Genomic DNA, 12,587 nt, shown 5'->3' on the forward strand with positions numbered 1-12,587 from the left:
CTGCCTCAGGGCCTTTGCACTGGCTGGTTCCTCTGCCTCAAATCATCATCCCCCAGATATCCACAGGGCCCACTCCATCACCTCCTTCAAGTGGTTCCTCAACTGTCACTCCTCAACAAAGCGTCCCCAACTGCCCTGCACCCTAGACTCTCTAAGGGACCGGTCCTTTCTCTGGGAAGAGCAATGAGATGACCACAAAGTTATCAAAAGCAGAACTCCCGTGAGTGTAGGGAAAGCCATGTCAGAACACCTCCTTGCTGGGTGGGGAGGGACAGGGTCTGGTTTCCAGCAATCCAAGGCAGGAAACGCTCATTAAATCACCTGCCACCATGTCTGTAAGTGACCTTCTGTGGTCACACCACAGGCCATAGGGCCAGACACGGGCGGGTCTCAGGTCTCAGGCTGACGTCAGTTTACCAGCATGAACCCTGACCAGCCGAAAACAAAGCTCCCACAGAGATGCAACCTGTGCCCCAGAAGCAAGTCAGTCCCAGGCAGATGCAAACCACAGCCAAAATAAAACCAATCCTTTCCTCTAGAAAGTCCCAGAGATTTTTTTTTTTGGCGGGGGGGAGTAGGGGGAATTCCGTAGACCTTTCAAATCCACCTTCCCCTACCCCTGGACAGCCTCCAGGGTCTGAGAATTAGGTTTCTCTTTTCTTTCCTTCATTTATAAGGGACGGAAAGGTTAAAGAGACATCATACAGCACCCCAAGCATATAGATTCAGAGATATGGCTATGTAACCCCTAAATCCCAGATTTAGAGACAGATGTAGGAAGGGTGGGCTGGGATAGGAAAATTAAGATAGGCGAGGGTTTTCTGGTGAAAAAACCCTTCCCAGTGTTCAGCTTTCTAGTTCCAGTGTGACCAGCTGCCCAAGTAAGGTTACCTCCTTGCCTCCCAACAAATGCCTCATTTTTGAAATTCTATCCAATACATACACATGGATCCTACTTATCATATGCATATTTCTGAAATGATTTCCATCTCAGGAGTTCAGAGTTCTCACATTTAACATGGGGAGAGAGGTGCAGAGAGACAAAGAGGGGCCTCCCACACTATTATAGATATCTGAACTAAACATTTAGAGAACTAAGTCCTAGCCCCAACTTTACCGCCAAATAGCTGCGTGGCCCTAGTCCAAGCCTCAGTTTCCCCATCTGTGAACTGAAGAGCGTAGACGGTGAGTTCTTTCCTTTGGTCCTCAGGGACCCTGTTGGCCTTCTGTCCATCAATGACCTCTGATCTAGCAGCTGATCCCAAAGCCTGAGGCCAGTGGGGTCCCTTTTCCCCAAAATAGGATCCAGTCCATCCCCCAGCTCTAAAGAACTGAGGGGAGACATCACAGCTGCCTTCATCAGACGTTCCACAACCCTTGCTGTGCGTCAGGGGCTAAAACCCAGAATCAATTCCCAATTCCTCTCTGTCCCTAACACATCTGAACATCAGAGACACCACGGAGGAACACAACAAATACAACAACTGCTATGCAGCCTGTGCCTGCCGAGACTTGCTAAGTGCTGTTAATTGCATTAATTGCATAGCTCTGAAATGTCAGGACCCTCCTCCTCCTATTCTGAGGAAGGGCAGGGGACTAAGAATTATGAACAACAAAGGCTCCACACAGCTAACCTCTTTTCTTCTTCCCTGGCCCACCCGAATGCCTCCTTCTCCAGACAGGACAGGACCTCAGAGCCCAGGAGGACAAAGGGACTAAAGCTAGAAGTGACCCTGGGGACTGGGTGGAAGGGACATGGAAGGTACCAGACTGGAATGAGAAAGCACCAACCCACACCTCCAGGCAGGCCAAAAGAGGGATGACAGATCTGGGGACCTTACTCTCTGCTCCTACCTAAAACAGCACCCCCTTCCTGCTCAGCCCTCCCCACGGGCCTCTCCCTACTCCCTATTCACCGGCACCATTGACTGCTTTATGTCTAGAAAGACCCATCACTTGGCGACTTCCTCTCCCTCCCCCAGGACAATGGTAGGCAAGAGCTCCGTGAACAGGGAAAATGTCATTGCCCCAGCTGAAAATTTCAGCACAGTGGGGTGGGGGTGTACGGTGTCATTTCAGGCACACACAACTGCTGTGCTGGAGAAGGCACAGCCCCATCTCCAAAAATGGTGCCGGGGATCTCTCTCAGTCAATGCCAAGGTTTCCTGAGGCACCTTTAGTTACCAGAGTATGTAGCTGAGGCCTCTTGACCTCCTATCAGCAACAGCCACTCCTGCCAGGACCCTAGGCGGCAATGCCAGTCCTTCAAGGGGCCCCGCCCCGCCCCCTGCCAGGCTCTGGACCAGGAGGGTGAGGGCTGGGAGCACCCTCTACTGCCGGGTGAGACAACCCAGCTGTCAGAACCGACAGATGCCATTCACAGCGCCAACCTCCGCCTGCAGCAGCGCCGGAGAGGCAGGCTCGGACACCAGGGCCCCCAAAGACAGGGACTAGGGGTCCCTAGTTCCCAAGCACAGCGTACAGTTCAAGGTGAATGGCTCCCAGGCACACCTCCCAAAATGGAACTGCAGAAGGAGAAGGCTGCTTCGCCAGAGCCTGGAGTAAGTTCCCAAATCAGGTCCATGGGAATTGGGGGGGACTCCGGCAGAGGGAGAGGCAGTTCCCTGGGAGCCCCCAGACGTACCTATCCGCTCACGCCTCCCCCACATGGATACGCCTGGAACTTCCCAGAGGCCACAGGCCAACTTTCGATAGCGGAGGTGCGCTGGGCAAAAAGCCCGAGCAGGGGCGGGGGAAGGGGCTTCGAGCAGGCGTCCCTTGTGGGTGAAGAACTGAAGCGCTGGGAGATAGGAGGGGGCTGGCCACGCGGACCCAGCGCCCAGGGCCTGGGCAGGATGCCCCTGGCCCTGACCGCCCCCACTCTCCCAGGCTGGAGGAGGAAGAGGAAGGCACTGCCCCGCAGGTAGCAGAGTTGCGGGACCAGGTGGCCCGGTCCTACCTGCAATTCCTGAAATTCTCCCTCAAGCTCGTGCCACTCGCGCTCGCAGCGCTCCAGCTGCCCGGACATGGTGCCGTGGTGCAAGGAGGCGGTGGCGGCTACCGCGGCGTGGCCCACGGCCACGAGCACCCCACGCGGCTCAGCGCGCCGGCCTCCCTCAGAGTCGCCAGCTGTTCCTGCGCAGCCGGAGCCACGCGCGCACCTGACGTCACAGCCCCCGCCCGGCGCGCCCCCCACCGCCTCGCCGGGAACAGGCCCCGCGCATGCGCACGTGCCTCCCCGGCTCCGCCCCCGCGGGCCGCGCGCCGGGCGGGGGAGCGGTGTAGCCTTGCTGGGATTGGTAGGGTCGTCGCTGCTCGCTGGGAGTGCCTCTGCGCCCCCAGAAACCTTGTGTTCCAGGAGGAGCTGGGCAACGTGTTTGCAAACTGCACTTGCAGAGATGATTTTACTTACATTGTGCATGTTTGGCTTGTCTGGGGGTACGGAGGGAGAAAATAAATGGGGGTGGGGTGGGGTAGTTAAAGCTCACGACTGGTCCAGTTAGCAACTTCATGATAAACGGAGAGAAGATTGAAGTTGTCAAGAATTTCATTTTACTTTGATCCACAATCAATGCCCATGGAAGCAGCAGTCATGAAATGAAAGGATGTATTGCACTGGGTAAATCTGCTGCAAAAGACCTCTTTAAAGTGTTAAAAAGTGAAGATGTCACTTTGAGGACTCAGGTGGGCCTGATCCAAGCCATGACATTTTCAGTCACCTCGTATGCATGCGAAAGCTGTACAATGAATAAGAAAGACAGAAGAAGGGTTGATGCCTTTGAATTGTGGCGTTGGGGAAGAATATTGAATATACCATGGTCTGCCAGAAGAATGAACAAATCTGTCCTGGGAAAAGTACAACCAGAATGTTCCTTAGAAACGAGTATCGCAAGACTTCATTTCACACGCTTTGGACATGTTATCAGGAGGGACCAGTCCCTAGAGAAGGACATCATGCTTGGTAAAGTAGAGGGTCAGTGAAAAAGAGGAAGACCTTCAAAGAGATGGATTGACACAGTGGGTGCAACAATGGGCTCAAACAGCAATGATTATGCGGATGGTGCAGGACAGGGCAGTGTTTTGTTCTGTTGTACATAGGGTCTCTATGAGTTGAAAGCAACTCAACGGCACCTAACAACAACAACAACAAACCTTGTCCACTTCTCACCTGAGGCAAGGCCAAGGCCCAGGAGTGCTAGAACTGACATTGACTATCCCTCTCACGATGTCGCCAGGCAGGACCAGGAAGGGCCGCAAGGGCCTTGTCATCTCATACTGTCATTATTATTTACTGCAACTAATACAGCCTAGATTCTTGCCCTCTAAGACTTTGGATGACTCTAATGACAGTTGTTTCTGTCACTCAAAAGGTACGACTGCCTCAGAGGTAGTTGAATCCAAATTCCCTCCCCTGCCCTGCAAAGCCGCACAAGATCTGGCCCTGCCAAGTTTTCCAGTCACATCTCCTGTCTCATCCCCTGAGGGAGAACTCTCCAGCCACTGTTTCCTCTTTCTGCCTTTGCGTGGAACACTCTTCCCCCTAAACTGTCATTTGGCTGCTTTTTCTCATCATTCAGGCCTCAGTTCAAATAATGCTTCTGAAAGAAGGCCTTTCCCCTCCCAGTCTCTGTGACATATCAGCTGTTACTGTTATATGTAACTGTTTCCACGCTTGTGTGCATTTCCCTCCACTGGGATATAATCCTCATGAGATCTCAGGGACTTTGTCTCTTACTCATCATTGGATCCCCAGAATTTAGCACATAGTAAAAGAAAAAAAAAGTTGCCATCAAATCAGCTCCAGTACATGGCCTCGTGGCAACCTCGTGTGTCAGTAGAACTGTGCTCCATGGAGTTGTCAGTGGCTGATTTTTCGGATATAGATGGCCAGGCCTTTCTTCTGAGGTGGACTCCAATCTCCAACCTTTCGGTTAGCAGCTGAGCACATTAACAGTGTGTGCCACTGGGGCTTCCCTGGCACATAGTAGGCCCTCAGTAATTATTTATTGAATGCATGGTAAGAATGAACTTTAAAGATTATCTATTGCACAGGTTCTCAACTTTTGGGGTTCATAGACCCTTCTGAGAAGTCTGAAAGAGGAAGATGCACACAAACATGCCTACAGGGAATTGTTGCCTTTCTTACTGAGGCTAGAAGAGGATCATGGCTTACCCAAGACTCCCAGACAATTAATGGCGGATCTTAAATTACATTTCTCACTTCTGACTCCTGAGCCAATGCTCTGCTAATTAGTAAGTCAGAGGCTCCCAAACTCAGTGCTGGGCTGTGGAGCACCCAAATTCAGAAACGGTTTGCTGCATTCCGGCTGGGTGTCAGACCCTGGGGGTGAGGAGCGTGAGGAACACTCAGGTGGGTAAAGTGTGCTTTCTGTTTTCAGGTGTGTAGTTTCCAGGGTCTCAAACTGGCAAGGGCCAAATCATTCGTTCATCTATTACAATCTATATAAAAATATTTATTGAGAACCTGTTATATGTCAGGCACTGTTCTAGACACAGGTGATATTGCAATGAGTAAAACAAGACCCCCCAAAAAAGACAAAAACCTCTGCCCTCATGGAGCTTACATTCTAGTGGGCTTATAAATCCAACCTGAAATTTTTATGATTTTTTTTTTATTATGCAAAATTTTAGACATATTTATAAGTAGAGAGAATAGTACCCAACACTCAGTTTCAACACCTACCAGCTTGCAGCCAATCTTGTTTAATCTATATCCTTATCTGCTTTCCCTGCCTCTTGAATTATTTTAAGTAAATCCCAAACATTGTATTCCGAAAGTTTTTTTTGTTTCTTTGTTTTTAGTTCAGCTTTATTGGGATATAATTTACTTATAGTAAAGTTCACTTCTTTTAATGGAGTGTGTGTGTGGATTTCTTTCTGGTATGTTTTAGAGAAGGTTTACGGAGCAAATTAGTTTCTCATTAAGCAATTAATATACATATAGTTTTGTGACTTGTCATGACATGTCAACACTCTCCTCTTCGACCTTGGATTCACCATTTCCTTTTGGAGTTTGTGAGTTTTAATAAGGAAATTCAGTCATGTCACCACCACCACAATCATGATAATGCAGAGTTCCATCACCCCAGAAAGTTTCCTTGTGCCTCCTTCCTCAATCCCAGTCTCGGATAACCACTGATCTGCTTCTCTCCCTAGAGCTGTCTCTTTTCTAGAATGTCATATACATTAAATCGTATGGTATGTAGCTTTTTGAGTCTGGTGTCTTTCCCTCAGCATAACGCATTGGAATTGATTGAATTTTTTATGACTCTATTTTATATCCTTTGTTGTTTTATTATCTATAACTCTTTGGTAATTTTTGTAATTGCTTTAGGATTTAATTTACTATAGTCTACTTTCCAGTAATATCGTACCACTTTACATATAGTATGGGAACCTTCCATTTCTCCCCTCTCGACCTTTGTATTAGCTCACGATTCCCAGTATTGTGTGATTGTCTACCATTTTGTCATCTGATGTGATTTCCCTCTGCGTCGTAAAGCCTATCGCTATGATGTAATGCGGTGGATTAGTGGCAGTTATATTGATGAGATCTACAGGATCAGATAGTGTCTAGTGTCTTAAGCCAATCTCTCTTGAGATGTGAAAGAGAGGAAGCGAGCAGAGAGACATAGGGGACCTCCTACTACCAAGAAAGCAGTGCCATGAGCACAGTGTATTATTTAGACCCGGGGTTCCTGCACAGAGAAGCTCCCAGTCCAGGGGAAGATTGATGGCAAGGACTTTCCTCCAGATCCAACAGACCGAGAAAGCCTTCCTCTGGAGCTGATGCCCTGAATTTGGACTTCTAGCCTACTGGAGAGTGAGAAAATAAATTTCTCTCGGTTAAAGCCATCCACTTGTGGTATTTCTGTTATAGCAGCCCTAGATGACTAAGACACTTATAAAGTCCATATTACATTGTTATTATTTTCAGTTAAAACATCAACTATCTTTCAGAGATATCAGAATATGAAGAAATAACATATTTTTACCCACATAGTTACCGTTTCTGGTGCTTTTCATTTCTTTTTATAGATCTGTATTTCTATCTTGGATCATTTTCCTTCTGCCTAAAAGACTTCTTTAACATTGCTTATAGCATGGGCCTGATGGTGATGAATTCTTTCATCTGTCATACATAGATTTTTGCTGAGTATAGAATTCTACGTTAACAGTTTTATTCTTTCACTATTTTGAAGATGTTGCTCCACGGTCTTCTCTCTAACATTGTTTTTGGCAAGAAATCTGCTGTCATCCTTATCTTTCTCTATACATTTTTTTTTTTCCCTCGTCTGTCTGCTTTTAAGGTTTCTTTTTATCAGTGTTTTGAGTAATTTGATTATGATGTGCCTTGGTGTAGTTTTATTCACGTCTCTTATGTTCAAATTTCATTGAGCATCTTGGACCTGTAGTTTTATAGTTTTCAACAAACTAGGAAAATTAGGAAATTTTGGGGAGCCCTGGTGGTGAAGTGGTTAAGAGCTCAGCTGCTAACCAAAAGGTCAGCAGTTCAAATCCACCAGCTGCTCCTTGGAAACTCTGTGGGGCAGTTCTTCTCTGACCTATAGAGTTGCTATGAGTCAGAATTAACTCAACGGTAATGAGTTTGGTTTTTGTTTTAAATACATATACTTTCTTTAAACATTTTTCTGCTCCTTTCTCTCCTCTCCTTCAAGGATTCCAATTACATTAGGCTGCTTGAGATTGTCCCATAGCTCACTGATGCCCTCTTTTTTTTTTTTTTTTCCTCCTGTCTCTTTCATTTTGGATAGCTACTACTGCTATGTCTTCAAGTTCACTAATCTTTTCTCTCATAATGTATAATCTGTGTTAATCTCAGATTACATTTATGTAAAACTTCTCAAATTAAACAAAGATTTTACATGAAAATCCACTTTCTCTTTAAAAAATGGAAAGATCTGGTCACACTGGGTTTGCATTCCTGTATGCCAGCTGGCCAGAACATAGTAGCAGATGTTCTCTTTGCATGGACCTGCCAGTTGCCACAGTCCCCGCCATTCTCAGTTGTCCTGCCCCAGACGATTTCGTGTATTTATGTTACCTGCTGGTTCCAGGAGACATTTGTTTTGAGACCCGATTTAATGTGTCATGAAGAAAGCCAACCAGGTTGCAAAGTAGGCTAAATCACTCAGATGGTGGAAAAACAGAAAAGAATTTATTGAACTGGGTTGGTAGAATCAAGAAAACACACAACCTTGAAGGATGAATAAAATGTCACCAAGCAGAGGATTTGGAAGGAAGATGCACCTTCAGACCTGCTTGCAGGTGTTCAATGCAAGCAGGTCCTTCTGCCCCAGTAGGTCCTGCCCAGGACAGGCTGGCACTGCACCCCTGGGAGATCTGGGCGGGTGCGACCTTATCTGAGGGACTGTTCTCTTTGTGGGCAGGATTCTATGTGCCTTATTCATGAACACTTCCGTAGATGGCACAGACAGGGCACCCCCAACAGAGTGGCTGCTTAGATGCCAGAAGTATCGGGTCTTACTGGCTGCTTACCTGGCTCCCGCTCAAAGTGCTTTCAGGCTCATTTGGCACCTCCTAGGGGCCAGACCAACCCCGGTGGCGAAGTGGTTAAGTGCTACGGCTGCTAACCAAAGGGTTGACAGTTCGAATCCACCAGGTGCTCCTTGGAAACTCTATGGGGCAGCTCTACTCTGTCCTATAGGGTTGCTATGAGTCAGAATTGACTCGACAGCACTGGGTTAGGGGCCAGACCGGGTTCTTATTCTTGGTGGTTACCATCAAGTTGGCCTCCAACTCATGGCCACCCCATGCACAACAGAACAAAATGCTGCGGATCCTGCACCATCCCCATGATCAGTTGCGAAGCAGACCGTTGTGATCCAAAGAATTTTCATTGGCTGATTTTGGCAAGTAGATCGCCAGGTCTTCTTTCCTAGTCTGTCTTAGTCTGGAAGTTCTGCTGAAACCTGCTCAGCATCATAGCACCACAGAAGCCTCCACTCACAGACAGATGGTAGCTGCGTATGGGGTACATTGGCCAGAAATCCAACCTGGATCTCCCTCACAGAAGGTGGTTATTCTATAACTAAAGGGACTTTGATTCTGACGGGTGAAGATTGTGTTGTGAGATTATCCTCCCCAACCCGCTGCCCACACCAGAGAGAAACCTTCCTTTTTGTTCTCGTTAAGGTATTCTACATAGGGACCTGCCAGCCTGAGGACTTACTCAACTGGCTGGGGAAAGAAAGAAAAATAGCAAACGCATAGCATTAACTAAGTGCCTGGCACCCTTCTGTACACTTGATGTACACATATATTAACTCATTAAATCCTCATGTCAACCTTATGAGTTAAGACCTTTATAACCCCATTTAACAGTAAATACCAAGAGGCAGCTGTTCAAACAGAACAAGGGGATACTGCGTGGTCTAACATCAGGAAACGGGTGTGTCAGGATTGTATTCTTTCACCATACTTCTTCAATCTGTATGCTGAGCAAATAATCCAAGGGGCTGGACTGTATAGAGAAGAACGTGGCATCAGGATCGGAGGAAGACTCATTAACAACCTACAATATGCAGATGACACAACCTTGCTTGCTGAAAGCGAAAAGGATTTAAAGCACTCACTGATGAAGATCAAAGACTACAGCCTTCAGTATGGATTACACCTCAACATACAGAAAACTAAAATCCTCACAACTGGACCAATAAGCAACATCATGACAAATGGAGAAAGTACTGAAGTTGTCAAGGATTCCACTTTACTTGGATAAACAGTCAACGCCCATGGAAGGAGCAGACAAGGAATCAAACAACATATGGCATGGGACTAATATCCTGCAAAAAAATCTTGTGAAAGTGTTAAAAAGCAAAGTTGTCACTTTGAGGACTAAGGTGTGCCTGACCCGAACCATGGCATTTTCAATTGCTTCATAAACATGTGAAAGCTGGACAATGAATAAAGAAGACCAAAGAAAAGTTGATGCCTTTGAATAATGGTGTTGCTGATGAATATTGAATACACCGTGGACTGCCTGAAGAACGAATAAATCCGTCTTAGAAGAAGTACAGCTAGAATGATCCTTAGAAGGGAAGATGGGGAGACTCTGTCTCATGTATTCTGGACATGTTATCAGGAGGAATCAGTCCCTGGAGAAGGATACCATGCTTGGTAAAGCAGAGGGTCAGTGAAAAAAAGGAAGACCCTCAAAGAGATGGACTGACACTGTGGCTGCAACAATGGGCTCAAACACACAATGATTGTGAGGATGGCGCAGGACAGGGCAGCATTTCGTTCTGTTGTACATAGGGTTTCTGTGAGTTGAAACCAACTCGACAACACCTAACAGCAGCTCTAAGGCATGAAGGAGCCCTGGTGGACCAGTGGCTAAGTGCCCGGCTGCTAACCAAAAGGTCAGCAGTTCAAATCCACCAGCAGCTTCGTGGGAGAACAATGTGGCAGTCTGCTTCTGTAAAGCTTACAGCTTTGAAAACCCTATGGGACAGATCTACTCTGTCCTATTGGGTCACTATGAGTCAGAATTGACTGGACGGCAATGGGTTTTGTTTTGTTTTGTTTTTGGTATTCTAAGGCATGGTTTCTCCAACTTTTGGGAGCCCATAAATCACCTCCTGGGGATCTTGTTAAAGTGCAGATTCTGATTAAATAGGTCCCAGGAGGAGGTCAAGATTCTCTAATTTTGTGAGCTCCTGGGTGATGGAAATGCTACTGATCCCAGGATCACACTTTAAATAGCAAGGCTCGGAAGCATATGGAGGTGAACTAATTTACCCAAGATCACACGGCTATCAGTAGCTGTGTTTCTTAGACCTTGCAGGATACCAAGAGCCAATTCTAAAAAAAGAGCACTTGTCCAAGGAGAACTTAAAATTCCAGGGACTTTTCCTTCATCTACTTCCTACAAATGCCCTTGCTCAAAATAGTCTGAAAGACTTAAAAAGCAATTTGTCCAAAGACGTTTATAGCAAGGCTATTCAAATCAGCCACAAACTGGAACCATCCCAAACACCCTACAATAGGGAAATGGTTAAGTAACCTATAGTCTATCTATGGGTGTCATACTATATGACTTTTGAAGAATAATTATAATTATGGGAAACGAGGTGGATACCTGTAAATGGGTATATTAAATCATATTAAGTAAAAAAGTAGAACCCCAAATAAACGCATGCATACATACTGATTAAAGTTACCCAGTTATTCATGTTGCTGTTGGGTGTTGTTGAGTCAATTCCGTATCACAGCGACCCCATGCGACAGAGTAGAACTGTCCCACGGGGTTTCCTTGGCTGCAGTTGCTGTTGTTCAGTGCCATCAAGTCGATTTCGACTCACAGCGACCTCATGTGACAAAGTAGAACTGCACCATAGGGTTTTCTTGGTAGTGATCTTTATGGAAGCAGATCACCAGGTCTTTCTCCCACGGAGCCTCTGGGTGAGTTTGAACCACCAACCTTTTGGTTGGCAGCCAGGCACTTAACCGTTGCACCATCAGGTCTCCTTACATTATTCATGCACTCTGAAAAAGACAATAAATTTAGTATAAAAGAAATAATCCATCACTTAATTTGATGAATATTTTTTTTTCCTGCAACGTTGTTCAGGTGTTTAATAAATTTTAAACATTTATCTTGCTGCTTACTAGCTGATAATGTTATCAGTGATTTTTATCTATTGAATTTCATTAGTTTTACTGTCCAGGTATCAAAACATCCTTTATGTAGTTATTTACATCACTGACCCTACCTAGGGCTGTAAAACCCAGGTTGGACACGGACTGTGATTTGCTTGGCCCGGTCAGACAGACCCAAGTTCAAATCCCAGCTCTTGGTGACCCTGAGTACATTATTGACCTCGCTGTAAACTGGGGGATTGCTCTCATAAGAATATTGTAAGTATTAAATGCACTTGTGAAGGTAACATGCCCAGCACAATGAAAGCACCAGAAAACGCTAACCTTATGTCTTTGTTTTGTTTTACATAAATGTTTTATTTTGGAATATTTTAAGATTTACAAAAAATTTGCAAAGATAGAACAGAGTTCCCCTACACCCTCTACTCAGTTTGCTCTAATGCTGACATTTTATACAACCATGGTACGTTTATCAAAACTAAGAAATTAGCACTGGTATATTACTACCAACTGAACTCCAGACTTTATTCGGATTTCCTGAGTTTTTCCACTAATGTCCTTTTCTGTTCAGGGCCCCATCTAGGACCCCACATTGCATTTAGTGGTGATGTCTCCTTTTACCTGTGATAAACATGTAAAACCGTTGCTATTGAGGCAATTCTGACTCATAGCAACCTTATAGGACAGAGCAGAACTGCCCCATAGGGTTTCCAAGGAGTGGCTGGTGGATTCAAACTGCTGACCTTTTGGTTAGCAGCCATAGCTCTTAACCACAGCACTACCAGGGCTCCTTATGTGTGATACTATCTGTCTTTTCTTGTTTTCCATGACTTTCTCACACACACACACACTTCTTTATATTAGCATGAATCCCTGGTTTCCTGTTTTAATCAGTGAGTTATAATCCATTACTCTAACTACTT

At 45.9% G+C, this 12,587-nt stretch overlaps 1 protein-coding gene across 7 annotated transcripts in view; it reads right to left on the reverse strand.

Moving 5' to 3' along the window:
* TMEM120B (transmembrane protein 120B) overlaps positions 1-3,117 on the reverse strand; it is a 47,365-nt gene extending 44,248 nt beyond the window's left edge. For 2 of the 7 annotated variants that reach the window (XM_010599854.3, XM_064272156.1), the window contains exon 1: positions 2,960-3,113. In XM_010599854.3, coding sequence (XP_010598156.1) covers positions 2,960-3,028 — 69 coding nt within the window. In that variant the 5' untranslated portion in view covers positions 3,029-3,113. Of the gene's footprint in view, positions 1-2,959 lie in introns of all 7 variants that reach the window. The other 5 variants (XM_023539260.2, XM_003420296.4, XM_064272154.1 and 2 more) reach the window with 4 other exon arrangements.
* Between the last annotated feature and the right edge of the window lie 9,470 nt (positions 3,118-12,587).

Source organism: Loxodonta africana, chromosome 19 (genome assembly GCF_030014295.1).
Source record: "Loxodonta africana isolate mLoxAfr1 chromosome 19, mLoxAfr1.hap2, whole genome shotgun sequence".
NCBI classification, from domain to species: Eukaryota; Metazoa; Chordata; class Mammalia; order Proboscidea; family Elephantidae; genus Loxodonta; species Loxodonta africana.